This window comes from Impatiens glandulifera, chromosome 9 (assembly GCF_907164915.1).
Source record: "Impatiens glandulifera chromosome 9, dImpGla2.1, whole genome shotgun sequence".
Classification (NCBI taxonomy): domain Eukaryota; kingdom Viridiplantae; phylum Streptophyta; class Magnoliopsida; order Ericales; family Balsaminaceae; genus Impatiens; species Impatiens glandulifera.
Window position 1 is genome coordinate 36,901,248 of NC_061870.1, and position 27,528 is coordinate 36,928,775.

General features: G+C 34.2%; 10 protein-coding genes across 10 annotated transcripts; 8 read left to right on the top strand and 2 right to left on the bottom strand.

Moving 5' to 3' along the window:
- Positions 1-78: 78 nt before the first annotated feature.
- Positions 79-2,897, bottom strand: LOC124915366 (MACPF domain-containing protein At4g24290-like). The gene is made up of 7 exons (XM_047456070.1): positions 2,319-2,897; positions 2,011-2,249; positions 1,731-1,932; positions 1,579-1,656; positions 1,326-1,509; positions 1,066-1,232; positions 79-989 (listed from the first exon to the last, which is right to left on the bottom strand). Exons 1-7 carry the CDS (start codon positions 2,568-2,570, stop codon positions 282-284), a joined length of 1,830 nt encoding a protein of 609 aa, XP_047312026.1. The 5' UTR covers positions 2,571-2,897; the 3' UTR covers positions 79-281.
- A 2,129-nt stretch (positions 2,898-5,026) lies between these two features.
- LOC124915545 (oil body-associated protein 1A-like) lies at positions 5,027-5,856 on the top strand. Its single transcript, XM_047456284.1, has 2 exons — positions 5,027-5,173; positions 5,246-5,856. The coding sequence occupies exons 1-2, from the start codon at positions 5,037-5,039 to the stop codon at positions 5,823-5,825; spliced, it is 717 nt and encodes a 238-aa protein (XP_047312240.1). The 5' UTR covers positions 5,027-5,036; the 3' UTR covers positions 5,826-5,856.
- A 363-nt stretch (positions 5,857-6,219) lies between these two features.
- On the top strand, positions 6,220-6,962 carry LOC124915665 (dCTP pyrophosphatase 1-like). Its single transcript, XM_047456425.1, has 2 exons — positions 6,220-6,425; positions 6,519-6,962. The coding sequence occupies exons 1-2, from the start codon at positions 6,288-6,290 to the stop codon at positions 6,810-6,812; spliced, it is 432 nt and encodes a 143-aa protein (XP_047312381.1). The 5' UTR covers positions 6,220-6,287; the 3' UTR covers positions 6,813-6,962.
- Positions 6,963-6,987: 25 nt separating this feature from the next.
- Positions 6,988-9,138, bottom strand: LOC124915660 (30S ribosomal protein S1). The gene is made up of 10 exons (XM_047456421.1): positions 8,769-9,138; positions 8,486-8,645; positions 8,347-8,408; positions 8,098-8,257; positions 7,875-7,995; positions 7,702-7,783; positions 7,525-7,631; positions 7,369-7,447; positions 7,248-7,298; positions 6,988-7,178 (listed from the first exon to the last, which is right to left on the bottom strand). Exons 1-10 carry the CDS (start codon positions 9,075-9,077, stop codon positions 7,095-7,097), a joined length of 1,215 nt encoding a protein of 404 aa, XP_047312377.1. The 5' UTR covers positions 9,078-9,138; the 3' UTR covers positions 6,988-7,094.
- A 308-nt stretch (positions 9,139-9,446) lies between these two features.
- LOC124915664 (cysteine proteinase inhibitor B-like) lies at positions 9,447-10,069 on the top strand. The gene has a single exon (XM_047456424.1). It carries the CDS (start codon positions 9,487-9,489, stop codon positions 9,919-9,921), a length of 435 nt encoding a protein of 144 aa, XP_047312380.1. The 5' UTR covers positions 9,447-9,486; the 3' UTR covers positions 9,922-10,069.
- Positions 10,070-12,090: 2,021 nt separating this feature from the next.
- Positions 12,091-14,027, top strand: LOC124915661 (protein TIC 22-like, chloroplastic). Its single transcript, XM_047456422.1, has 7 exons — positions 12,091-12,719; positions 12,805-12,879; positions 13,156-13,212; positions 13,297-13,356; positions 13,457-13,537; positions 13,648-13,683; positions 13,777-14,027. Exons 1-7 carry the CDS (start codon positions 12,153-12,155, stop codon positions 13,855-13,857), a joined length of 957 nt encoding a protein of 318 aa, XP_047312378.1. The 5' UTR covers positions 12,091-12,152; the 3' UTR covers positions 13,858-14,027.
- Positions 14,028-16,470: 2,443 nt separating this feature from the next.
- LOC124915659 (uncharacterized protein DDB_G0271670) lies at positions 16,471-18,372 on the top strand. The gene has a single exon (XM_047456420.1). The coding sequence runs from the start codon at positions 16,567-16,569 to the stop codon at positions 18,118-18,120; it is 1,554 nt and encodes a 517-aa protein (XP_047312376.1). The 5' UTR covers positions 16,471-16,566; the 3' UTR covers positions 18,121-18,372.
- Positions 18,373-18,525: 153 nt separating this feature from the next.
- LOC124915663 lies at positions 18,526-19,758 on the top strand. The gene is made up of 2 exons (XM_047456423.1): positions 18,526-19,116; positions 19,188-19,758. The coding sequence occupies exons 1-2, from the start codon at positions 18,797-18,799 to the stop codon at positions 19,531-19,533; spliced, it is 666 nt and encodes a 221-aa protein (XP_047312379.1). The 5' UTR covers positions 18,526-18,796; the 3' UTR covers positions 19,534-19,758.
- A 1,130-nt stretch (positions 19,759-20,888) lies between these two features.
- LOC124914523 (RAP domain-containing protein, chloroplastic) lies at positions 20,889-23,116 on the top strand. Its single transcript, XM_047455097.1, has 3 exons — positions 20,889-22,718; positions 22,787-22,869; positions 22,961-23,116. The coding sequence occupies exons 1-3, from the start codon at positions 21,032-21,034 to the stop codon at positions 23,027-23,029; spliced, it is 1,839 nt and encodes a 612-aa protein (XP_047311053.1). The 5' UTR covers positions 20,889-21,031; the 3' UTR covers positions 23,030-23,116.
- Positions 23,117-23,504: 388 nt separating this feature from the next.
- Positions 23,505-27,517, top strand: LOC124915681 (guanosine nucleotide diphosphate dissociation inhibitor 2-like). The gene is made up of 13 exons (XM_047456444.1): positions 23,505-23,696; positions 23,954-24,016; positions 24,105-24,188; positions 24,287-24,394; positions 24,495-24,667; positions 24,757-24,868; positions 24,976-25,056; positions 25,168-25,230; positions 25,334-25,435; positions 25,602-25,726; positions 26,098-26,308; positions 26,408-26,482; positions 27,333-27,517. The coding sequence occupies exons 1-13, from the start codon at positions 23,610-23,612 to the stop codon at positions 27,381-27,383; spliced, it is 1,335 nt and encodes a 444-aa protein (XP_047312400.1). The 5' UTR covers positions 23,505-23,609; the 3' UTR covers positions 27,384-27,517.
- Positions 27,518-27,528: the final 11 nt, after the last annotated feature.

Consider the following 27,528-nt stretch of genomic DNA (forward strand, 5'->3'; position numbering starts at 1 on the left):
GTGGTTGTCTTGTAAAAGATTATAGGACTCCAGTTTTTTATTCTTCAAGCATCCTAAATATTTTTCAAATAACTCACACAATCAAACAAGCTGTGTTTTGAAATGCAAAATTCCAAATGGACTTATTTCTTTTAGCTATTTTTCTGTACACACATAAATCCTGGTCTGGCTGGCACTCTGGCTTTTACCAAACTCAAGGGAAATAAAATATACATATATATATTTATGCATTTATTTAGGCCAAAACAAACATGACCAAGAAGAAAATGAGATAAACTGGCTCAATATTCCAGTAAAGCAAACTTCACATGCAATCCGATTTTACCATTCTCAGAAACCAGTTTAGCAGCCGTCACTAGCCAATGCCCTGGTGTGTCATGTGGGCCTCGAACCACTTCGGCTGTCTCAACATACTTTAGAAACTTCTTAGAACGGACAGGTACAGGAGGACCTGAAGAGTATACACCAGAATTTAGAGATTCTAATTTATGCTGTTTTGGAGGAGCATCTGTAATATTAGCAGTCAAAAACGTGAAAGTGGTGCTGAGATTCGATAGAATGTTGGCTTTGCGAGAATCTGCTGGAGGTGCACTGACCCATTCAGTTTTCCTAATAGAACAGTTGGGGATGTGTGTGAATAGCAGCCGGAGGTGCAGTATAGATTTACTGCAAACGAGTTGGGCGCCGGTCACTATAAAAACCCCGCTAGTCTCTTGAATCCATTTCGGGTCGTGTTTCACTACAGTGGAGCATACCTTAGAGTATCTCTTCCAATTAACTGGTTCCAGAAACTTTGGACTCGACTCGTAGTCGTTGGAGCCTCGCCATTGACATGGTTTACGGGTTGTTGATGATGGATCGAATGATGATCGGCAAGTCATTATATTTGGCATGCTAGATAGATGCTGTAAGTGTATCCCCAACCCATTGCTTTTTTTCCCTTCTAGAAACAACCGCAATCCTAAAACCGGTTTCTTCTCACTGCAAACCTGTGTGGGAAACAATTCAGACGATCAGGGGTGTCTCCTTGATGACTATATTAATAGAAAGTGCTAGCAAAAAGACCTGACTAGAGCTGACAAGAATCTTGGGACCCATGAAACTAAATTGTAGAGAGGCACGGGTTGTATTCCTTCTTTCGTGTCTAAGAGGGAGCTCACAGAACGTCGGTGCCCATTGCTGAGGAACCTGGAATTCCAAAAAGCACTGCAAATCTTCTCGGCTTGGCTTATCTGATTTAATTGATGATGATATGAGAATCTGGGTTATATTTGGATTCATTAAACAAGCCTTAATGTATCCAGAAACATAAAAAAAGAACTTACAACGTAGATATAAGTTGATGGCATGACTGAGATAGCCACTTCCTGGGATCCCGGTTAGAAGAGAAGTAATGGGAACAAATTTAAAGCAAATCGCCTCTGGATTACCTGAAACTGTCTGAAGCCACGCGGAGTGGCTCTTTGACAACACATTCCCTCCCCTTCTCGAACAAATAATAGTGAGTCCCTGTTCAAATTCACAAAAAGATGAACTTTTCAACAAAATCCCAGCAAGTGTGTGATCAATCGCACTTACATCCTTGCTTGAAGTTTCAGTAACATTACTAAATCGCATCGACTGGGGCTGCAACACCCGTTTCACCACTTCAGGAACCTGAGTATTGATGAATGATAATAAAAAAACTGTCCCTAACAGGTCAAAAAACCAAAACTATCAAAAGTAAGTACCTTGTGCCTCCCATCTCTTGATCTTATATCTAGTAAAGAAGGGTTTTCTCCATCTGAAAATAAACAATCTCCAATATCCTCCAAATAACCTCTTAGTTCACTAGGTGGGATTGATGAACTTGCTCTCTGCTTAACACAAACTAAATCTTGACCTCCAACAGTCATTCCCACAATTATGTGTGTTCCATATGTCTCGATGAATCTACAAACAAATACTATTCTTATCATTCATATATAATATAGATATATAACTGAACCACTTTCAAAATGAAATATTGACCTGGATAATGATAATGGATCCCAATAAGATGGAACTGCTTTCTTAACATTCTCTCTGAGTATAAGTGGAGATTCTTTGAGATGTAAATAGCAGAGAGATATAAAGTAACCATCGAAAGCAAGAAACTTGGTGTCTTCTCTGTCGTTGAGCCAGGAACCAGTGAGATCAAACAGAGAATTGAGGTACCCAGATGGGACTTTACCTTGTAGAGAAGATTTCTGGTTAAATAACCTAGACATCTGCAATCAAATGACATTAAAAAGAAAATCGAGGAATGTTCTATAAAGCTTGCTTCTTTTTGCTTTCACCTGATTAAACTCAAGAACATCTGACTTAAAGCGGACCCGGTCTCCTTTATCACAACCTATAGCCTCTGGTACGTCAGGAATAGAGAGGGCAGAGCCTGGAATGACAATGTCCCGTTTGTTAGTGGTTTCATCTAGCTCCACTAACCTCCCACCGTGAGGGCAACTCTTAGCGAACTTGAGACGGAAGTCAGAGGTGAGATCAAACCCATATCCAAGCGCCTCTATAGCTGCCACGTGAATTGAGTTTTCCATCCGATCGGCCCAGAGACAAAGACAGAACTAACTCTCAAGTCGGATTAAGTAGCGGGTCAGGATGGGAAGAAGAAGAAGAAGCAATGGTACAGTCAGTGGTTTTGAAAGGAAAGGAAAGGAAAGGAAAGGAAGGTCGCATCTATCTAGTTCAACGCGGATGTAAGAAGACTTTAATATTATTATTGTTAACTTGAAATAGAAGAGATTTGACTAAACACATTTCTTGATCCTCTGCTTTTTCGGTGGTGGACTGGTGAAAGAGTAATTGAAGAAAGGAAGATACATATCTTCTTCTTCTTCTTCCTCCCTCAAACATCAACAAAACATTATCATCAAATAACTTGTATTGTGTACGAAATTTGAATTCGTACAAGGACCATTTTCACAGTGCAGTGAATTTGAACTGTTGTTTTGGAGGCCATCAATCAAGGAACAAGAAGAAAATAATGATGATTAGTCTAGTAGACTCTTCTCCTTCTCGAGAAGAAGAAGAAGCCGTTTTTCTATTTCGTTTTTTCAAATAAATCTTGACAAATTTACACATTTTACGTATAATAATATAATATAATCATGTTTATTTAATACAAATTATCAGTTTTATTATTAGTTAAATATTCATGTATTTTTATTTTATTTTATATAATCACATAGTTTATTTGTTAGATAACTATTATAATTCTTTTTTTCTTATAAGTAATAACTTTCTTCTATGAACCTTCCCGTCTTTCCTTAAATGTCTAATGAGTGTTTTTTACGTTTTTCACTATGTCTCTAATATATATATATATATATATATATATATATATATATATATATATATATATATATATATATATTATTATTAAATCATTAAATGACTCACGTGAACAATATTTAATTAGAGTCAATGAAGAAGTAAGACCTAAGACCGAATAAAAGAATGAATATATATATATATATATGAGAAGTATTCTTGTCTTTGTTCATTTAAAGGGTATATTATATTATATATATATTTTTTAAAATTCTGATTTAATTCTCAAATTACTAGAATTTTCTTGTTTTAAAAAAAAAAAAATTTAAGATGAAATATTTTGATATTCAATTTATTAATTAAAATATATTATTATATATTAATATTTTTATTTTATTTTTAAAAGAAATATTTCTAACCGCTCATTTCTCTCTTTCTAGATTAAAATAAATAAATCTGAAACAAGGGCCATGTGATGATGTGAAGACTTATCCTTGACTTTATTGTTTTATAATTGCTTTTATTGGTTTGTTTTTATTTTATTTCATTTTCAATAACAATGTTATTCATTTCAAATAAATCTGAAACAAGGGCAATGTGAGTCTGATGTGAAGACTTATCCTTGACTTTATTGTTTTATAATTATTTTTATTAGTTTGTTTTATTTTATTTCATTTTCAATAAAATGTTATTAATTTCCCTGACCAAATTAGATAGACAGGAGGAGTTCGTCCCATAATAAATTTTATTTTGGTATAATGCAAACAAATGTCCCGTCTAAGCAAAATGTACGTTGACAATGTATTAATAAGTTAATGTAGGACATTGTTACAGTTTGTTCGTTAAAATGATTTCATATAATTTGTTGAGAAAAATTTTGAGAATCAAAGTTTTCATCTAAAATCTCGTTTTTTTTGAATGAAACGTTATTTACGGTGAAATTCTATAATATACACATGAAAAAATGTTGTATTATGGTTAGTCGTATATGTTATAAATATGTTGAATCAGTAACTCATTATGGGGTATTAGTATCTAGATTTTTTATTTTTTTTTAATATTATGGTAATTCATTAGGTGATGTCCAATATTTTAAATAATTGCTAAAAAGTTTGGATTGATTCGGCTTGTATGACAAAATTGCATATTTGAATTACCATTCAAATTATTTTTGATGGACTATCTGATTGAAAAAATTATGGTATTTTCAATGATCGTAATCGTATAATGCGTATCATTCACCGTGCTATTATTATGACGTTTTTTGATAATCGTTCCAGAAAGCCGATAAAATTCATCGAAGAGTTAATAATTTTCTCGAAAATTTACGAGCTCGATAATATATTATTTTTTTCATTTAATGTTTTGTCGTTATGATTAAACCATTTTTATCATTTTTAATATTTAAACAAAATAACAATACTATTCAAAATAACAATATTATTCCTACATTTTAAACTATATATATTTAATAAATGAAAATACTTTAGTATTTAAAAAGAAAACATTAAAAAGGCACAAGTTGGGTGTTTGCCACCTGTAAAGACACGTGTTAATAAAAGCACACCACGTGTGATAGAACTCATAAGCCAGGTGTCCTCCTTACTTGCCACGTCCACATAACATCTCCTCTAAAGTCTGTCTGAACATATTCAGATCATTCAAGCAAGCAAGCAATCAATCAATCCAGATTATTCATTTCAGTTGTAAATTAATCAATTCAGGCTTCAGCTATGGCAATGCACAGCTCGTCGGAGAAGATAGACGTTCCCGGCGAACATACTCAGACAGGAACTTACCTCCTAGAGAAGGCAACCGCCACCATCCAAAACTTTGCTCCCCTCAAAAATATCCATCAACACCTCTGCGCGTAATTCATTCATCCATTCATCAATTTGTGTTCATTAATTAAATTTCTTACATATATTAATTAATCATATAGATTTCACTTTTACGCCGATGACATGACTCGGCAAGTGGAGGCGCATCACTATTGCGGTCACCTAAACGAGGAGATGCGTCAGTGTTTAATCTACGACGGACCCGACGCAGATTCAAAGTTAATCGGAGTTGAATACATAGTAACGGAAAACATATTCATGACTCTCCCCGACGAGGAAAAGCCCATGTGGCATAGCCACGCGTACGAGGTTAAGAGCGGCGTTCTGTTCATGCCGGGTATGCCGGCGGCGGTGCAGCACATGGACCTTGAGAAGGTGGCGAAGACTTATGGTAAGACAATCCATTTTTGGCAGGTTGAGAAAGGAGATGTTCTTCCGCTGGGTATACCTCAGATTATGATGGCTCTGACTAGGGACGGTCAGCTTTATCGGAATCTTGCGACCGAGGTGGAGAATCGGTATGGTGTTTCGTTTGAAGATGAGAGAGTTAAGCGTGTGGATATGAAGGGGCCGGACCATGGACTGCATCCGCTGGCTAATGCGGCTGGGAAAGGGCTCAAGACTGTGCTCAGGGAGACCGATTGCAAACCGGTTGGGAGTGTTCCTAGGGCTTTTGTTTAAACCTGGAACAACCATGGCTACCTCCTCCTGCTGCTGCTTAATTAATTGTGTTTATCTAATAATAATGATAATAATAATAATAATAATCTTGTATGTTATTATAATAAAACGGTATGTATATACATTATGGTGTACTCAATGTATATACTGTGTGCGATAAACCTTTATATATAAATAAGTTTACTATATATTTACACTTATTTGTTATAATAAAATTTTCATTGGTACTGTTTACTTTTTAAATATAATAATAAACCCAATTGTTTGTAAACTATATATAAATTGTTTTAAGACATGTAAAATTATTAAATAAAAAAAAGACACAATTAGTAAATAAATAAATTTTAGGCATGTATTAATATATCAAAGGTGATGTACGGCCGATAAAACCTCTGTTACAGGGCTCCTGCGCAGTCACATTTTGTGATAAGGGCACTCCGAGAGAGAGAGTGAGAGAGAAAGATGGCAGAGGGTTCGGAGAGAGAAAAGACGGCGGCGGCGGCGGTTACTCTAGAAGATTTGAGGAAGAAAATGGCGAATTTTGCGTTGGAAAGGAATTGGGATCAGTATCATAGCCCTAGAAATCTCCTCCTTGCTATGGTAAGTATGATCCATTCATTAGGTTTGTTCGAGATCTTGAAGAAGAAGAAGAAGACCATTAATATCTTGTGAATTTTGTTTGTTTGTTTGAAGATAGGAGAAGTGGGAGAGTTGTCGGAGATATTTCAATGGAAAGGGGAGGTGGCAAAAGGGTTAGCAGATTGGGATGAGGCTGACAAAATACATTTGGGGGAGGAGCTTTCTGATGTATTACTTTACCTTGTCAGGCTTTCTGATATGTGTGGTGTAGATCTTGGAAAAGCTGCTCTTCGTAAGCTCAAATTGAATGCCATCAAATACCCACCACCACCACCATCTGCACCCACACCCATTGTTGAAGCTGCTTCTGATGATGATGATTCCATCATTCCCCAAACAAAACCCTAGTTAGTAGCAAGATTGATTGATTGATTGAAGATGCATGCACCATAATGGTTTGTTTCTTAACTCATTTCTAGCTACTTTATCTTTTGTGTGCTTTCTTCTTTGCTTGGTGTATTCTTTTTTTTATCTTTTAATTTGATGTTGATGATGATGGCTTGTATCTAAAAATGTTAAGAAGGAGGGACAAGAAGAACAATATTAATATAAAATAGAATGGTAATTGCCATTTGGAGTTGTGGGGGTATGTATGAGCTCAAACAAAGATATGCAAAAAACCCAATAGATTCATGGCACCCTTTCTAAAACCCTCTGCAATGCAGCTTTAATTCCCTCCTGATCAAGCGAAGTTGTCAATTGTATTTCCTGCACCTGAATGATCGAACCCATATATTAGAAATCAGAAATCAGACTCAGGATCAAGTGCTAGCTAACACCTACCTGTCTCCCGGCTCTAGCAAGGAGAGTGAACTGTTTCCCAGTGATTGGCGCCTGTTAAATTCAATTCAGATTATTATCATTGTGTTTCCTTTCAAATTCTAGTATGTAAATTACTACTTACATTTGAAAGCCAGAGCTGTAGATCTTGTGAAACTACCCGTTTCTCAAATCCTTGTCGGCTAATCTTTAAATCAACGATCCTGAATAATAAAGAACAAAAAATGGATTGGAGGTTAAACCATTTCCACTAAAGATTTATCAATAAATAGTTAAATACCCTTCTTCCTTTAGTAGCTCTTCCAGTATTGTCTCCAGGCCAGGAAGAGGTTCGATGTCTACATATGATTCTCCTCGACTCTCGGTTTCAGAATTTAGCGAATTGTCCTGCATCAGTTCATTCATTCAATTAGAGAGGAAGACAAGAGTTTGATTCTAGAAACACACAGACACACACCTGAGGAATGACTTTGTCTAGAGTTTCTAGAAGAGGGTCTTCCTCCAATTGCCTGATCGATAGTATAACTCTCGATCTTACCCTGCCATTAATGAAGTTTAAGCAATAAAATCAAGGCTACAGGCATTGCAATCATATTAACGAGAGAGACTCAAAGAACTAAACCAACCAACCTATCTAGTTTAATGACTTTAACCCTGATTTGATCACCTGCACTTAATACATCTCTCACATCCTGAACCAAATCCCATGACACCTCTGAGATATGTACAAGTCCAGTAACATGGTAATAACCTGTAATTTTTTTATAGAAAAAAAATGAATTTGTTAGTCAAGAAGAACTATCTTCTTAGGAAGGAAGAAGATCAAAAAGAGAAAGATGGGTGGTAGTGATACCATCTGGAAAACGCAGATGAACAAATGCACCGTAATCCTCAACATACCCCACCCTTGCATCAAAAACATCTCCAACTTTTATTTGCTTAGAGAATTTTGCCCATGATGCTTCCTTCTCTGATAATATCAATTTCCTCTTCTCCTCCTCCACTTGGATTATCTAAATATATCTCACTTACAGTTCTATCAAATCTTGCTTCACACTAGTATTTTAAGGTGGTACACAATGGAGACATTAGACATACATACCTTCACTGAAATTGTGGAACCAATCAGAGCTGTTGCTACCTCTTTGATGGGTTTTTTAGTATCTGTAAGAAAATACTATGACTATTCAGAGATTGAACGTTTTTCGAGTAGAACAAGGAGGCAGTGTCAGTCAATGTACCTTTGCAGGAATGAGAGGGGCTCAATAATGGATAAGGAAGAAAACCAACTAGAGAATAAAAGCGAACCAGTAAACCTCCTCCATTAACACTTTCAACCTTGCCTTCGTAAATGAATGACTTCTCATTGTAAGCCTTTGCTGCCTTCCAGTCAGCAGACCTCTACTTCTTTTAGGAATGAGGTGTTAGGGTTCTACTTAAATATCTTAAATCAATGATGGGTTCTGTTCTTGCGCAGCATATGCAACTCTATACGAGAAAAATGAAGGGAAAAGAGTTTCTCACCCGTGCTTTCCTGAAATCATCGTCCGATAGAGAAGGTTGGTCTCTGGGAACTAGGACGGACTCAACTCCGTCGATATCTTCTGTTTTGGCATCGCCGGAGACAGATACCTTGGCGACGTGAAGAGGGTATCTGACAGAAGAGGAGAAGTGTAGCGAATTGAATGAATTGGTAATGGTAAATGCAGTAATTGAAGGGAAAGGCTGCTGCTGCTGCTGGGAAGAAGCACCGTCGCAAGAAGAAGAATGGTGTGGCGAGAGAAAAGCAATTCCTGAAGCCCAGCCTGTTGCTGTGGCTGCAAAGATGGGCATTTCTCTATTTTAGTTTCTGGTTTCTTCTCTCTAAGAGATCAGCATGAGAGATATTGAAAGATAGAGTAATAGGTAGTAAATGGGTATTGATTGTATGGATTTGGTTTGGGTGATCGTGAAATGACACAGAGGATCGTCATTCATCCCATCCATCCAAGTGTCAAACTTCTACCCACATATATACAGGGTCTTGTATAGGGAAAGAACAAGTTGAAGGACCAAAATGACATTTATAAAAGAAAAGGGATAAGAAAGATAAAGATGATTCTCTTACTTACTTCCGTCGTCTAGCTTGGAAACGCGGCACCCTGTTTTGCATCTGCTACGTGTTCAATTTTCCAGCCCTCTCTATAAACCCCCATCACTTCACTTCATCATCATTTCAGTAAGAACTTTGAATCAATTGAAAATGGCGAGACCTACAGCAGTGACCGTCATCGCGATGATCTGCCTCCTCGCGCACTACTCGGAGGCAATCGGTGGGCTAATCGGTGGTCGGACAAAGGTGAAAAACGTGAAAACGAACAAGGAGATCCAGGATCTGGGACGATTCTCTGTCGAACAGTACAACAATATGCAGAAATCAATAATTGGAAGCCAGAACGGTGGTGGCGGCGGTTATGGAGATGTGAAGTTTCGGGAGGTTGTGGAAGCGGAGACACAGGTGGTCTCCGGGATCAAATACTACATGAAGATCAGTACGGTGGTAACTAAGTCTGGAGCCACGAAGACGTTCGACGCCGTGTTGGTGGTGAAGCCATGGATTACTGATCAAGATAAACAACTTCTCAAATTCACTCCTTCTTCGCCTTCTTCTTCTTCCTCCACCACTTCTACAAAGTAGAAACGTGCATCACAAGAACTCAAATTTCTATCATTTTCTTAACAATCATACTGCGAGAAGAGTAAATTAGGGTTTAGGGTAACCTGTAAACTGTGTTTCATGATGAGCGCTAATCAATAAATAAATCTACGGAATAATTAATTAACAATAAAGAATTAAACTAAATAAATTGGATTTGGATTTTATTTTCACATAACAAATATTAAATTTTGGGAAAAAACAGATCAAAATAATGTTTAAAATAACTTGTTTGATTTTGAATGGTTTAAGATTTAGGGTTTAGAATACAGAAAATATTATTATTATTTGAAATTGAAAATAATGTTCTTGGTTTAAAAATTATTATTATTTGAAATTGAAAATAATGTTCTTGGTTTAAAATATGTGGTTATTCAAGTTTATTAATAATTTGTTCTCTTTAAATTATAATAAACAAAGTTTTAAAATATGAAAATATCTTTTTGGTATTATTTTTTAGAAAAATGAGATGTTTGTAATTAATCTTCAATGTCATGGATTTTGCTTACATCGAGATCGAGGGATAAGATCTTAATAAAGACAAAAAAAAAATTTAAAAAAAAATAATAATAATAATAAATAAACAATGTAAAAAACTCAACAAAGAACAGCTATGACTTGTTGACCTATTTCTTACTTCATAATTGACGGTAGACCTCAAACTTCAACATTTATCTACAATTTTATTTTCCTTCTATTTTAAAGAATAAAATTAGTATATAATAGAATTATTTGAAAATAATAAATAATATTATTTTTATTAATTAATATTAAATAACTCATATCAAGTAAGTTGGGATCAAACTCAAATAAGACAACTTTTAATCAATCATGCATTTTTATTTATTATTAACTATATCATTCAATATTTAAACTATAGACTAAAACATATAAATATTAATTTTAAAAATATATACTTTTCATTATTTATAGATATTTTTACTCCATTTAAATAATTCATTTTTCAGCATTTACACGAGCAATAATATAAAAAACTGTGAAAAAATTATTAGGGTAAAAATGTTTATGGTGGATCAACCCACAATCCGACCCAAATATTCATTTACTCTCACATATATATTCAAATTAACCACAGCTCTCGACCCGATAATCCAGACAATTTAAAAATTAAGCATCATTATATATATATATATATATATATATATATATATATATATATATATATATATATATATATTAGTTAGTTTAAAAATTGAACTTATATATTTAAAATGTCCCGCGTTCATCAAATTTGGTGTTGAATTTAAAAAATAAAGTGTTATTAGCCTAGTTGGTTAAAATGTTATACTTATTTTGTTAGGTTGCAAATTCGAATCATACCTATAACATTTTTAATTTTATTTTTAACCGTTTTAAGTTTATGGGCGGGTCAACCCACAATCTGACCCAAGTATTTATTTACTCTCACATATATATCCAAATTAACTACAGCTCTCGACCCGGTAATTTGGACACTTTAAAAATTAAGCATCATTATATATATATATATATATATATATTAGTTAGTTAAAAAGTTAAACTTATATTGTTAAAATATCAGGAGTTCATCAAATTTGGTGTTGAATTAAAAATATAAAGTGTTATTAGATTAGTTGGTTAAAGGGTTGAACTTGTTTTTGTTAGGTTGCAAGTTCAAATCATACATATAGTATTTTTAATTTTTTTTTAACCGTTTTAAGTTTATGGACGGGTTAACCCACAATCCGACCCGAATATCAATTTACTCTCACATATATATTCAAATTAACCACAGTTTTTGACCCGACAACCACAACTCTCGACCCGACAATCCGGACACTTTAAAAATTAAGCATCATTATATATATATATATATGATAGTCTCAAATTTATCACAGAATTAAAAATATATATGTATATTATTTATATACTCACAATCCTATAAATTTATGTTATATTTATCTAAATAACCCAAAAGAAAATAAAGTATTAATTTTTTTTTATCCTGTCAAATTATAATATAAGTTTTTTTTTTTTTTTTGTAAAAGTATGTCTACTTATTCAAGGTTTATATAAATATATTTTATTTTACAAAGTTGTAAAAGATATTCAACCATTCTTTTATTAAAATCAAATATAATATTTCAACAATAAGAACTAAAAAAATATGTAGAAAACCCTTACTCTGTTTTTTTTTTAAAACCCATTTCGAGATTTCATCGCTATCCCTAGAAATGATGGCGACGCCTTTCTCTCCCAATCCCCGAAAATCTGAATCTTTGCCATCTCCGTCAACACCCCATATCCATCTCCAGCAAGCCTTCACGCATCTTCGGAAAAGCTGCAATGACTTCCTTTCTTCTCACTCTATCAACGCGCCAAGGCTACCCCAAGTTTCTCCCCCCACTTTTGACCCATCTTCCTTCAAATCCCACATCGAATCCGCCGTCTCCAAATTCCAAAACCACGCCCAGAATGCTTTCGAGTCAGCCTTCTCGGAGCTGCGATTGCGTTCTGGTGCTGGTAAGAACCCGGCTTGGGCTCGAATTGGCGACTCTACGACCGCAGGGAGCGCTACCATGTCAGCCGAATCCATTGAAGACCGTCTGTCCGGCGTACCTGTATATACACTCAGCAATTCTTCGCAAGAATTCGTCTTGATTTCGAGCATAAATGCAAAAAAAGCTGTTGGGTTGTTCTGTTTTAAGGAACAGGATGCTGAGTCCCTTCTTAATCAGATGAAAACAATGGACCCTGAAATGCGTGAAGGATCTAGAGTGGTTGCCGTGGCTTTGAGCAAGGTAGTCAATTTTTTATTTTTTGTAATTGTTTTCTTCATTCTTTAATTGTTCAATTGATGGGTTTTTGCTTATAATATCAATGCAGATTTTCGAGCTTAAACTTGATGGAGTGGCATTTAGGTTGATACCCGATGCTTCCCAGATACAAAATGCTCTTAGGGTTAGTGATTTTATTGAATTCTCTCAATTTTGCATGTCTTATATATTTCATATCAATTTGATGTTGATAATCTTAGACTGTAGCTTAGCCTAAGATTGAAAACAAGGATCTGTCCATCTTCAACTGGTTCCAAGGATGTGCTTTGTTTAAATTATTAACCTTAAGAACAGTGGATGTTTTTGTTTCTTTTGTTCCGTTCTGTTCTCAATAAGAGTGATTAGCTAATGTTGCATTGAAAGTTCATGAATTAGCCTGCTATTTCTCTTTGGTATGTAGATGAGGAAAAAGAATGGTGTAAAAGGTGACAGTTTCTCAGGCATTCCTGTGTTCCAGGTCTGTTTACTATTCATTGAACCCAAATGAGCGAATCTGTAAATTCGAGAACCATTTATAACATAGGCAGTTTGTTGTTTGCAGTCACGGAGCTTGGTGCTGAGGAGCGACAATAAAACATATAGGCCGGTTTTCTTTAGAAAGGTAGATGGAGTGGTAGATAACAACTGAGTAATAAGACTATCACATGCTTTCATTTTCTTCATACAATTTAGAAACACTTTTTTACGTGCATGTTATGCAGGAAGATCTTGACAGCTCGCTTCTAAGAGCTTCCAGTCAACAGAGGAAAATGAATCCAGCCCTTAGGGAGGGTGATATTCATGTATGATATCGATCAACAACTTAAACTCAATTTCTGTAAATTTATTTTCATTTAGATGATGAACTTGGGACAATCGGTTTGTTTAACTACTGTTTTTAATAATTTGGCAGGTTGGTGTACTTGAGGATATAATACAAGGGATGATGGTGATTCGCCTGTTTCACTCACTCATTAGCTCCTTTCTTTTTCTTCAAAAAATGTAATTTTGGTGGTTGCTTAGTTATACCTTTGATTTGCAGGACAATGGCACATCAATTTGGGATGATGTGATATTCATTCCTCCTGGGTTCGATGTTTCAACTGCTCCCGATCAACAATAACAAGGCGATGGGATTATGCTGAAAGTAGTTACTGTTTTGTCTAGAAACTTTGAAAACCAGGTATAAAGCAAGCTTCATTAGACAAAGAGTAGGACCCTGTTCTCTTTGAATTTGTTTATGTTTTGTGTTGGATTTGGAATATAACTCAGATTAATATGTGTGTATGTTATTCTAGTATTATTATAATCTTAAGAGTTCCAATTAAGAACAAATATGAATACATCCCTATTTATAAATACTTTAAAAAAGGCATTCAATGTGTCAAAAGAATTGATCTTATTGAAAAATCAATGTCTAACTCCATAACTTTGAGGGAACAAGATTCATGTGTACATTTAATTTAGTAGTTTTCATCAAATTGTGCTGAAGTATAAACGTCTATTTTCTTATTTTGATGTTTTTTTTTTAAATTGAGTATTTTTGAAATTATTGAGTATTTTTGAAATTGCGATGGTTTGGATGTTTATGTGCTAAAAAATTGAATTTTTTTTAAAGGACATCAATTATATATTTATTTTTTCACATAATTTCGGAATCACATAATTTTGTGTGAGAACTACTATTCTTGTTCTTTGGATATTATGGTTTTAAATGAAGTATATTTCAAAATTTACACGATCTAAACAATAAAAATATGGTTTGTGAGCCTTCAAAATGTGTGAACAAAGTTTCTAATGATTAAAATTTGAATAATTCGAATTTCATTTAATATTGAGTTTAATTCTCAAGTAACAATTAAGCATCATTATTTTAAAATATTGTATTTAATGTTGTATATAATTAAATAAATTATATATAATATATAAATATTATAATGAAATTATAAGAAAATTGATATAATAGTATAACTATATTTTATTGTGATAATATCTTACATATATATTATTCTATATTATAACATCTCATTTTAAACTTGAGATGAAAATTTTTTGACAACCGGAGGTTAAAGACGATTTTATAAAATGTTGATGTTATGTTCTTTAAACTTGATAAACTCGAAAGTGTTATAAATTTATTAAATTACGTGATGATAATGTGTTGTCTAAAAAACTAGCGAAGAAAAATATAATCTCATGGGTATTGAATGATGTGGTGAAACAACAACTAAAAAAAACTCTGAAATTACTTATGAGTGTTATAATTCATCAAACGAACGAGTTGATTATTGTGATAATATCTTACATATATATTATTCTATATTATAACATCTCATTTTAAACTTGAGATGAAAATTTTTTGACAACCGGAGGTTAAAAACGATTTTATAAAATGTTGATGTTATGTTCTTTAAACTTGATAAACTCGAAAGTGTTAGAAATTTATTAAATTACGTGATGATAATGTGTTGTCTAAAAAAACTAGTAAAGAAAAATATAATCTCATAAGTATGGAATGATGTAGTGAAACAACAACTAAAAAAATCTTTGAAATTATTTATGAGTGTTATAATTCATCAAACGAACAAGTTGACAATGTCTTGCCTAAAAGAAAAATAAAAAAAAAAATATATAAAATCTCATTAAAATTAAATACTAAGTTTTAACAACAACTAAAAATAACAAGACGATGCAAATTATTTTGTATGAAGGAAAACCTATATTAGTAAATATATAAAATATTGTATTAAATTATATATATATATATATATATATATATATATATATATATATATATATATATATATATATATATATATATATATATATATATATATATATATATATATATATATATATATATATATATATATATATATATATATATGCTAACATGATATAAGAGACATATTTTTTTTAAGCTTATAAATACAATTTTCTTGTAACTCAATCAATAGTTACCAACCATTTAGTTGTTGATAGAGGGTTTAATCATTTATTATAGAGAAATATTATATATAATATTATAGATTATGTTTAATTATAAAAATATTATTACAGAGAATCTGATACAATAATATAATTATATTATCGTAATATTATATTAATATAATATTATGATAATATTTTGTATATATATATTATTATATATGATAACAATTAAATTAAAAAATATTATTCTTAATATATCAAAAGTCTCATTCTAGAAAGTTAAATGGAGATGGTTGGGTGAATCTTATACGAGCTTCACGAATTATAAGCGGACAACTATGACCATGTTAATCAATAAACATTTGTGAACAAAAATAAATAACCATTTTTTTTTTATCTAACTCACATAAATTATCTTAAAGTATTAGTTATTTTTGTGAAATTTATCCTTGAGGTATTATTTTCTTATATAAACCCATAAAGTAATATTTTGGATTGAATATTCTTTTAAAATCAAACATTCAAATGAAACATTTCTTTATATTATTTCTTCCATTTATTTACTAGCTAAAATGACAAGTAATTGATAGTGGAAACATGCCTAATTAAGAGGTAAAAGGTAGGTCTTAGTTTCTATTCCCAAGAAATAACGTATTAATTGCTATTTATTGTAGAGAATAAAATTTGAAATTTAAAATAAAACAAATTAAGAGTCTCAACGGACAAATTTCAGTTTAAAAGAAGAACGTGTTCTGTGTGACCCGAGACCCGGTCCGGCCCATTAACAGGAAAAGGGGGATGATTTTCTTTGGATTCTCAGAATCTGATTTCTTCACTATTCAAAATTCAAATCTTGTCTGGTCTTAGAATCAGTTTTTCGAATGCTTCTCTTTCTGGTATTATGGAGACGAAGAAGATACTGCACCGAAAGCTTTCCGATGACCAGAAGAAGAAGAAGAAGACGACTATTATGAGCCCTCGCAGTCCCTTGCAGGATCTCAATGGCGCCACCGGAAGCATCAGTTCCAGTTCAAGTAGCTCCAGAGGTGGCGTCGCTTCTTCTTCTTCTTCGTCTTCTTCATCTTTATCTACTGAAGCTCCAATCGGCATTCACCGCTTATTCAATTCAAGTTCTTCTACCTCCGGAAATGTTCGAAAGCCCCGAAGGCTCCCCGCAACAACAACCACGGGAGATTCTCCTTCATGTTTTAGATCTAATAGATCTAATAAGGAGAATCTGCCTAAACAAGTGAAATTGACAAATGTGAAGACGAATCCTCTCAAGAATAATTCCAGTATCGCCGCCTCGAAGCAAAAGATTTCAGCAGATCTCCGAAGAAAACCGGATCTGTTGAAAGCGGTGAAGACAGGTAACGAATCAGGTGTTGGTGCTGTGGAACATACTTCTACTCCGACCGGTAAGGTAGCATGTCTAGGTTCAAGTGGTCAATCTGGTAATAAAGTAGTAAAATTTGTGGAGGAGGGTTCAATCTCAGAACCTAACAATACACCTCCTATTCAACAATCGGTGTCGCCAGAGATTCAAGGTGGATCGTCAATTTCCTTCAATGCAGCGGCGACGCCTGCGTGCTATGGTACTGGGCATTTACTTTCAGGTGTTACTGACAGGAGAAAATGTAGAGCAAGAGGAATTCTAGCTGTTGGAAGATATGATCCAGGTTGTAGCAATAGCATCAACACTGCTGATCTTCATGAATTTTCTAGTTCATCTTTGGTTCTGGAGCCTCTTGAAGCTTCAATGCGATGGCTCTGTTGCGACGAGGAAATTGGAGAACAGAAAAAGGATGTATCTGGTTTGCCTTCTCCCTCTTCACCTTCATCGAATCAAACTAGGGTTCCTTCCCTTTCTGGTGATGATCAAGTGGTTGAACATTTCTCAGTAAAGGATTCTTCCCCTGCTACAGCTATCCGTGAGGTGGTTACTACTTCTCAAGAGAGAAGGGCGAAACAATATGATTTTCTTCATGAGGGAAATAATTGGTCCCCATTTTCATTTGATTCATTGGGTAGTGAGAATGTGATTCAAACCCCGGAATCAGATTCAATCTCTAATCATTGTAAAGGGGTATCATTAATTTGTTTTGATTCACTTAGTCCGCATGGAGATTATCATTATCCAGAAATTCAATCACTTGAGGTTCTTGTTAGGGAAAACTTCTCTCCCTCTCCCTCTCCCACTCCCTCTTCAGAGGAGGGTATATTATTACCTTTGGATTATGATTCAAGTTTCCAGTTTTCTTGCCCAATTTTGTCTGGCAATTCCGTTGAGCACTCCCAACAACTTCCCAGTACAGAGGAAAGTTCTTCATCTCAGGCAAGCATATTACTGAAGTATGGTCTGACTCTGACCAGTGGAACTACAGATACTGATGATCCAGACTGCTGCAGATGTTTCTCAGATGATGAAGACGATAACTATGTTAACAGGAAGTAAGATTTTCCTGAATCTGTTTGCAGATTCCGTGTTTGAAATCATTGATTGCTGATGAAGAAGTTCCAAACAACATAGCTAGTGTAGTTTTCTAACCCATCCATCAGTTCGAATCAAGCCCCATGTAAGTCTGTGTCTGTTTTCATCATATGATTACAGCATGTTCAATAAATTATTGTCTAGGTCTTTTTTTCTCAAGGGAAGAAAACCCTTGTCTCAAAAGAATATTAAAAATTGTTGTTTAGGTGTTGTTTCATGTTATTATTGTATCCTTTAATCATAACAGCCTCCATTATTCTTAACCTTTTGATAACATTTGTAGCACTTATTTATATTGTGTCATGTAGATAGATATTAAAACTAAGAATTGTCCAAAGTGGCCGGCCATCATAAAGAATGTCGAAGTTCACTCTTAAATCAACTTATCAGCAGTCCATTGATGACAAAAGTTGATGTCAAGACAAACCTAGAACATCAATTAAGACAAACATTCATTATAAAATAAAATAAAAAATCAATTGTTCTTTTTATTATTAGGAGACAAAAACAATATCCCAGCTTGGAGTTGTCAAGATCTATGATCAAATGACAACTGTAAAAGAAATGAGAATAGGAAACAAGAGTATATATATATATATATATATGTTATCCAAATACAAGAGAATTCCTATCAAGAAAGATGAACACAATGGGAAACCTACTTCTGCTGGTTCTAGTGATGACGGTTGGGCTTGTTAGGGAGGCGAAGGCGTTGAGCAGTGAACATCTTTGCAGACAGTGCTCTGAATGTGACACTAGCAAATGCCCAGCAACTGAGGCTTATCCTCACATGACTGCATTTGATGATTCCTTAATTGCCGGAGCTTTACAGTCTGATTATGTATCCTCCAATGACAGAGGGGTTTACTCTGTCCCAAATGTTAAAGGTGGAGATTCATCCAAATTTAATGCTTATTATGGTTGGCAATCAACCTCCGGTTCAGCCTCGGGCTACCATAGGTAAAATAAGATTTTTTGGAATTCTTCTTCTTCTGATTATTAAACGAAACACATTGGCTGGCATGAAACAGATTCAGCAATTATATGGACAAATGCTCAGGTGGGGAGAGTTACTTAACTGTTAACAAGCATGGAAAAGTGAGCCTAAGTTCTTTGAAGAAACTCGATAGTTTGGCTGATGCTGACTGGAAATCGATCAATCCACCCAAGAACATGAACCATCGCGAATTTAGATTCTGGGTTTCACATAGTACTGGAAAATGTCTCACTGTTTTGCCCGCGAAAAGAAAAGGAAAGAAGAAGAAAACTGTTGGTGTTAAAGACTGCAAGTTTGATGGTTCCAATCCTTATCAGCTATTTGCCTTCCGTTTCCATTATCATAAGGCCTTCTGCTGTTGTGGAGTTCACAATGAGTAGTAATTAGTAGATTATATCCACTTAATTATCAGTTTGCCACAACAAAAAAGATGGATTTCACATTGTGTCAGAAAGCTAATAAAAATAAGAGATCAAAATTGGTGTGTATATTTGCTCATTGATTATGAGCTACCCATTATTGTTCTTCTTGGTTTGCTATAAATGAATATCAATACAATTCTTTAACTACAGAACAAATATATAGAGTATCCTTGTAACTTTTAATGATTATAGTCTCTTATGGGCATCATAAGAATTCTCTTTTTATGATGTATCATATTTCTCAAAAGGAATCCCTGTTATGGGGGCGTAAAAATAAATATGACTATTTTGTCCTCCACCGTAAGGGAACACGAGAATTCTGTAACTTCAGCGTATTTCTAATATTACCCATATCTAAACTAGTTTATTTTGATTAGTAACACTAGTTATTTTGATTTGTAACACTAGGGTACTTTAAGTTTCTGAAAATGATTTTAATCTAGTTCATAGTCCAATTCATCATTCTTCATCTAAATGGAGATTTTGAGTCTAGATATCGAAAACACATGTTTTATTATCATAAACACATGTCTTAAAATTAAAGAAACTAGCATGTATCCCGTGCATTTGCACGAGTAATAATATAAAAAACCGTAAAAAAATATTACGGTAAAATTTTTATGGGCGAGTCAATCCATAATTCGACCCAAGTATCCATTTACTCTCACATATATCCAAATTAACCACAGCTCTCGACCTAGTAATCCGGACACTTTTAAAATTAAGTATGATTATATATATATATATATATATATATATATATATATATATATATATAGATTAGTTAGTTAAAAAGTTGAACTTATATTGTTAAAATCGTTTATCAAATTTTTGGTTGAATTTAAAATATACAGTGTTATTAGTCTAGTTGGTTAAAAGGTTGTACTTGTTTTTGTTATGTTGCAAGTTCGAACCATACATATAGTATTTTTAATTTTATTTTTAACCGTTTTAAGTTTATGGGCGGGTCAACCCACAATTCGACCCAAGTATCCATTTACTCTCACATATATTCAAATTAATCACAGTTCTCGACCCGGCAATTTGAACCCTTTAAAAATTAAGCATCATTTTATATATATATAGATTTTAAGATTGCGTTAACTTTTTGCTTATAAATGAATTATTTTAAAATAATAATAATAATTTGGCATGTAATTCCAATCTTACCCTTTGTAAATTGACCCTCAAGCTTATACAAAATATCTAGAATCACCTTTTAACTTTTAGTTGATGTTATATTGGACTTAAACTTGTTGAATTTGTACGGACGGGGACTACCTGTTAATTTTATCTTCTTCTTCTTCTTCCCGTTTTAGTCTAAAACTTTCGGCGCTGAAGATAGTCGGCGGCAACAATTGAAACTCTCTTTCTCGGATGCTCAAATATCCATTCGTTTTATAAGCGGCGGCAAATCTGAGATAGGAATCTCTCTGTAGCTCTTCCGATTTGCTTCATGGAAGGGGTTTTGACGACTTTTCTTCCATGTACATGTTCTCAACCTCCGCGGCAGTTTCCATCAACGATGATTCTAAAATCCAAGACTCCTTTTTTTCCTTCTTCAGTAAGAAGCGGGTCTTTTTGTCATTCTAGAACAGGTATGGTTTGTCATGTATCTAAAAACTCTGTGCCATTTGCTGATAATGATGAGAAAGAATACGTTGATGAAGAACAAGATGAGGCAGATAATTCAAGTAGCGATTGGGAATCAGAATTCCTTGGTGAAGTCAATCGAAAGAAGCAAAACCCATTATTGCAGAATCAAAATTCGAAGGTTCTTCAGGAAAATGAGATGATGGATTGGTGTGTTAGAGCTAGAAAAGTTGCCCTTAAATCTATTCAAGCTAGAGGGGTTTCTACTTCCATGGAAGATCTGATGAATGCTAATAAGGTAAACAAAAAGAAGAAAAAGAAAAAGACACAATACAACAAGACTACGGACAAGTATTTGGGAGAATTTTCTGAATTTGAAGATGAGAGTTTTGGAAATGGCATCGATGACTTAAAAGCAACAGTGGGTATGATTGAAAACGGTATGTTTGAAGAAAGGAAGGAGAAGAACATGGAAGCTTTCATCGAGAAGCTTTCTCAGATTTCAGGTCCGTCTGATCGCAAGAAAGAAGTGAACTTAAACCGCTCCATTGTTGATTCACAGACAGCAGAAGAAGTGCTTGAAGTTGTTTCTGATACAATGATGGCTGTTTCAAAAGGCATGAGCCCTTCTCCACTCTCTCCATTAAATATCGCAACCGCAATCCACAGAATCGCCAAGAAAATGGAGACAGTTTCAATGATCCAAACACGCAGGCTAGCATTCGCACGACAAAGAGAAATGTCAATGCTTGTTGGAATCGCCATGTCGGTTCTTCCCGAATGCTCCGGTCAAGGAATCTCTAATATTTCATGGGCATTGTCAAAAATTGGTGGAGAACTTCTCTATTCATCTGAAATGGATAGAGTAGCCGAGGTAGCTTCGACAAAAGTCACCGAATTCAATTCTCAGAATATAGCTAATCTAGCTGGTGCCTTCGCCTCAATGCTGCATTCCGCTCCTGATCTCTTTTCAAAACTCTCGAAAACAGCATCTGAAATAATCAACACGTTTCAGGAACAAGAACTGGCTCAAGTTCTTTGGGCTTTTGCTTCTTTAAACGAGAATCCAGATTCAATACTGGACGCCCTTGATCAAGAATCTGCATTGTTGAACTTTACGAGAGATCAGCTTGGAAATATAGCATGGTCTTATGCAGTTTTCGGGCAGATGGATCGCCCATTCTTTTCTCGGGCATGGAAAACTCTGGGCCAATTCGAAGAGCAAAGGGTGTCGGATCAATATAGGGAGGATATGATGTTTGCATCGCAGCTTCATCTTGCGAATCAGTGTTTGAAACTGGAGTACCCGAATCTTGAACTGTGCTTAGGGAGTGATGTGGAGGAAAAAGTGATTCGTTTGGGAAGAAGCAAGAGGTTTAATCAAAAAGTAACTTCTTTGTTTCAGAAAGAAGTGGCGCGTCTTCTTGTTGGGACTGGACTCAATTGGGTTAGAGAATACAGTTTAGATATGTACACATTAGATGCAGTCTTAATTGATCAGAAAGTGGTTCTCGAAATTGATGGACCTACTCATTTCTCTAGAAATTCCGGTGAGTCCCATGATCTGTCTAATGTTGTTGTTCTTGTTATGGTTAATAATAATGTTTCTTTGACACAGGAGTTCCTTTGGGTCATACGATGTTAAAGCGTCGTTACATCGCAGCTGCTGGTTGGAAATTAGTGTCCCTTTCTCACCAAGAAGTATGTTTTCTGTTTCATAATCGTGTTCTTTGTTGTTGCCTGTTGATTTAATTTTATTGACGATCGATTTTGATTTTGATTTTGATTTCAGTGGGAAGAACTTCGAGGGGAGCATGAACAGCGGGAGTACCTCGAGGAGATTCTCAAAGATCACATTTAGTATAATAGTTTGTTTGTCATTTTGAACTATTGTGTTGTAGTTCATCCCAATTTTTACTATAATCTATATAACTTTTGTATTTATTGGCACACATATTACTAGTATAATCACTTTTTGAAATCTAATAAACTAAAAATTGAAAATAATTTTGATACAAAATGTTTGAGAAAACTTGTTTGTAGTGTAAATATGTGAAATATATATATATATATATATATATATATATATATATATATATTTATATACATGAAAATGTTTTTCAAAAAATAATTTCAGAAAAAGAAAAATCTAATATCAAATAAAAAAATAATAATTTAAATTTAGAGAGATTGTGACAATTTTTCAAATATGCTAAAAATATTTTGTACACATATTTAAAAGGTAGTATGCAGATTTATTCTTGAGTGTGTCTCAAGTCCTGTCTATTCATAGATTGATATATATATATATTCTTCTATATATATATAAATCAAACAAACATTGCGTGCCCTATCCAATCCAAGAATCTCCAGATCTCTTGATTGTTTGTCACATTGTGATTTGATCTGTTGCAATTTGCTCTTGTTGCCGCGATCCAATTATGGATGAAGAGTACGATGTCATTGTTCTCGGAACCGGTCTGAAGGAATGCATCCTGAGCGGTCTTCTCTCGGTTGATGGCCTTAAGGTATCCTCTCTTCTTTATCATCATTTTATATGTCTATTCATCCGATCAATGAATTAAACCTTCGATCTGGAACCTGCATGTTTTTTACTTCCGGTGGCATTCTTAGTATGGAAACGTAAATGTGATTTTGATTTTTATTACTTTTTGATTTTTATTACTTCAATTATGGTTGCTGCTATTTTCCATAGGCAACGATGAAGCTACTCTGAAGAAATGCTAACTTATCTTGAATTTGATGTACCATTGGTTTATTTTAGGTTCTTCACATGGATAGGAATGACTATTACGGAGGAGAGTCTAGCTCACTCAGTCTTATTCAGGTGTGTAAGCTAAATTAAGATTTATCAATTTTGATGCAATTAACTTTTACTCTTGATCTAATTGTCTGGTGGGATATTTGGTCTGTAGCTCTGGAAAAGATTTAGAGGAAGTGAGCAGCCTCCAGCCCATTTGGGATCGAGCAAGGATTATAATGTTGATATGGTCCCCAAAGTTAGTCCCTTCTCTCAGTTGCATTTTGTTTACCTTTTCATTGGATTGTTGTACTATCTTGATATTCTATGCTTAACTTAACATGTTCACTACCCCAGTTTATGATGGCCAATGGTACTCTTGTACGAGTCCTCATTCACACGGATGTAACCAAATACTTGTACTTCAAGGCTGTGGATGGAAGCTTTGTTTACAACAAGGGAAAGGCAATGTCCATGAAAGCTCTAGTTTTATGAAGTTTGTTTCTGCTTCCTAGTGTTTTCTTCTTATCGAATCATAGTTTTTTCTATGATTATATTGTTATAGGTTCACAAGGTTCCAGCGACTGACGTTGAAGCCCTTAAATCTCCCCTCATGGGGATTTTTGAAAAGCGACGTGCCCGTAAATTCTTTATATATGTCCAGAATTATGTTGAAAGTGATCCAAAGACCCACGAGGGGATAGATCTGACAAGAGTGAGAACCAGAGATCTTATTGCGTAAGCTTTACAATCTCGCTTGTTTTCCTTCCATGCATTTTTCCTTTCACTTTAATAATTTTCTTCTCACCTTACAATTGTGTCTCCAGAAAATATGGTCTTGATGACAACACTATGGAGTTCATTGGTCATTCACTGGCACTTCATAGAGATGATCGCTACTTAGATGAACCTGCATTAGACACTGTGAAGAGAATGAAAGTAAGATCTCTGAGTACTGTATAGATACTTAATTTTTCAGTAACTTAAGAAGAGGTCAACCTTTCTGAATCAGCTCTTTAAGTATTTAACTTATTTATGTGATTCAGCTATATGCAGAGTCTCTTGCACGCTTTGCAGGAGGATCACCATATATATACCCTTTGTATGGATTAGGAGAGCTTCCTCAGGTTCTTTCACATTCTATTCTTCCTTTCTTGTTCTTTTTGTGAATGTCTTCTCTTATCAGTTAACTTCTTCTGCTTTTTATTTGGCCCTTGACAGTTTTTCTAATCATTCAGGCGTTTGCTCGGCTTAGTGCTGTATATGGTGGAACTTACATGCTGAACAAACCTGAATGCAAGGTGCCACCTCCTTGCACGTGTCACATCTTCATGATCATACCTTATGTATATGTCATTCTTATGTGATCGGGCTTAAAGGAAACATGATATGATTCTTGTGCAGGTAGAGTTCAATGATCAAGGTCAGGTCATTGGCGTGACCTCTGATGGTGAAACTGCTAGGTGCAAGAAAGTTGTTTGCGATCCTTCTTATTTACCGAGCAAGGTGATAATAGCCATTCAAGCAGCAATTGTTTTTGATCTGAAGATCATTCAGTTGTTGTTTCTAATAACCAATTAATATAATTTATGCACTTTCAACTAGCACTGTCTATATTTGTTTCTGCATTTCCTGTATAGCATTTCTAATCTTTTGATGTATGGTGCTTCAGATCAGAAAAGTTGGAAAGGTTGCCAGAGCAATCTGCATAATGAGTCACCCCATCCCAAATACCAATGACTCTCACTCAGTACAGGTTATTCTACCACAGAAGCAGTTAGGCCGCAAATCTGACATGTGAGTTATCTAGCCTGAACTTTCATAATTTGCTGCTGCAATTCCTATTTGTAAGCACTTTCTGTTTCTAAATCTGAATCCGAATGAGCAACCGTAAATAAATTTTTGAACATCTGTCTTAACTAAGTTATGTTTCCAAATGCGATGTCATCTGGATCAACATCCCAATGAGTCATCTGACAGAAGAAGAAAAGTGTTTCCAATGGGGCCAATATAAGGCTTCCAGTTCTGTTATTCTTTTATGTCCTAGGGCTTTATCCTTGTTGAGCCTCCATTCCTACTATACTGTTCTTTGATACTGTTAGTTTATGGGTTTAGCCTTTAACATCATCTGTAGACTGATTCATTTGAATCTTATGTGGGTTGCGCAGGTATCTGTTTTGTTGTTCTTATTCTCACAATGTTGCTCCAAAAGGGAAGTTTATTGCATTTGTATCAACAGAAGCTGAGACTGACAACCCTGCTGTTGAACTAAAGGCTGGAATTGATCTGTTGGGCCCTGTTGATGAGATGTTTATTGACACCTATGATAGATATGAACCAGTTAATGAATCTTCTCTGGACAATTGTTTTATATCCTCGGTGAGTTTTTCTTTCTTTGTAAATGCCAATCATTGGTCATTTTTGGATTAAGTTCTAGTTAGCTATACTAATAATACACCCACCAATTTTGATTCACAGAGTTATGATGCTACAACTCACTTTGAGTCCACTGTTATGGATGTGCTGAACATGTATACAGCGATAACTGGAAAGGTGTGTTATTTTTCTCTCTTTATTTGGAGTCGGTCTTAGTTGGCATGTTTCCAGAATTATCATTGTGCACGGAAGTTAAAATGTATAGTTAGTTTGGTAGTTCTAAGAGGCTTATTTGATCCTGGATTATTCTGAAAAAATCATATCTCTGGGCCTTGTTTGATGAAGGGTTATTTGAATTTAATCCAAACATCCCATTATCAATCACTTCATTTAATCAAACTATAAACTAAAATACTAAAAGATCCTTAATTTTTACTTTTTATAATATTTTAAAGCATTAAACACTAAGCATGCACTCATGTAACCCTAATATCCTAGAAATTAGATTATTTAGGTTATTTTACCATTTTACCATTTTACCCTAAATATATAATGATTGAAGGGATGATGGATAATGCCAAAGAACCCAACATCAAACAAACTTTAATGATATTTTTTTATGGAGAAAAAGAAAAGGAAGCTTCAACAAATTAGTTCATCATATTAATGATATGGATTTAAAATCTAAAAGGGCATGGCATGGAAAGAACTTACGAATTAAATCCATATGATAAGTATGCGTGTATAATTCAATAATTATGTTCTCAAGAAACTGCCAAAAAAAAATTGGGCTTTCGGTCAAGTATTATGGTCTCAAGAAACTGCCAAAATAATTGGGATTTTGGTCATCCCATAATTGAGATGCATGAAAACAGCACATGTCAAGTGTATTTTTTTTTCTTTTCTGAATTCAAATAATAGACGTAATATGGTTCTTGGTTAAGTTTAATTTCTTAAAATAGTGTAGTTAATTTGCAAAGAATGTCGGTTATAACTAAAACCCTGCTTCTGGTTTGGTTCATTGCAGGTCTTAGATCTTAGTGTGGATCTAAGTGCAGCCAGTGCTGCAGAAGAATGAGCAAGCACACTCTTATCCAGTTTTCAATTTTACTGTCATTTGTATTCTCTACTCTTTTTTTTTTTAATTGCTGAGAATTCGTATTTGTGGATCTATCTATTCCGATAAATTAAAGCACAAGACTCTCTGTTTAAAAGTGTTCAAA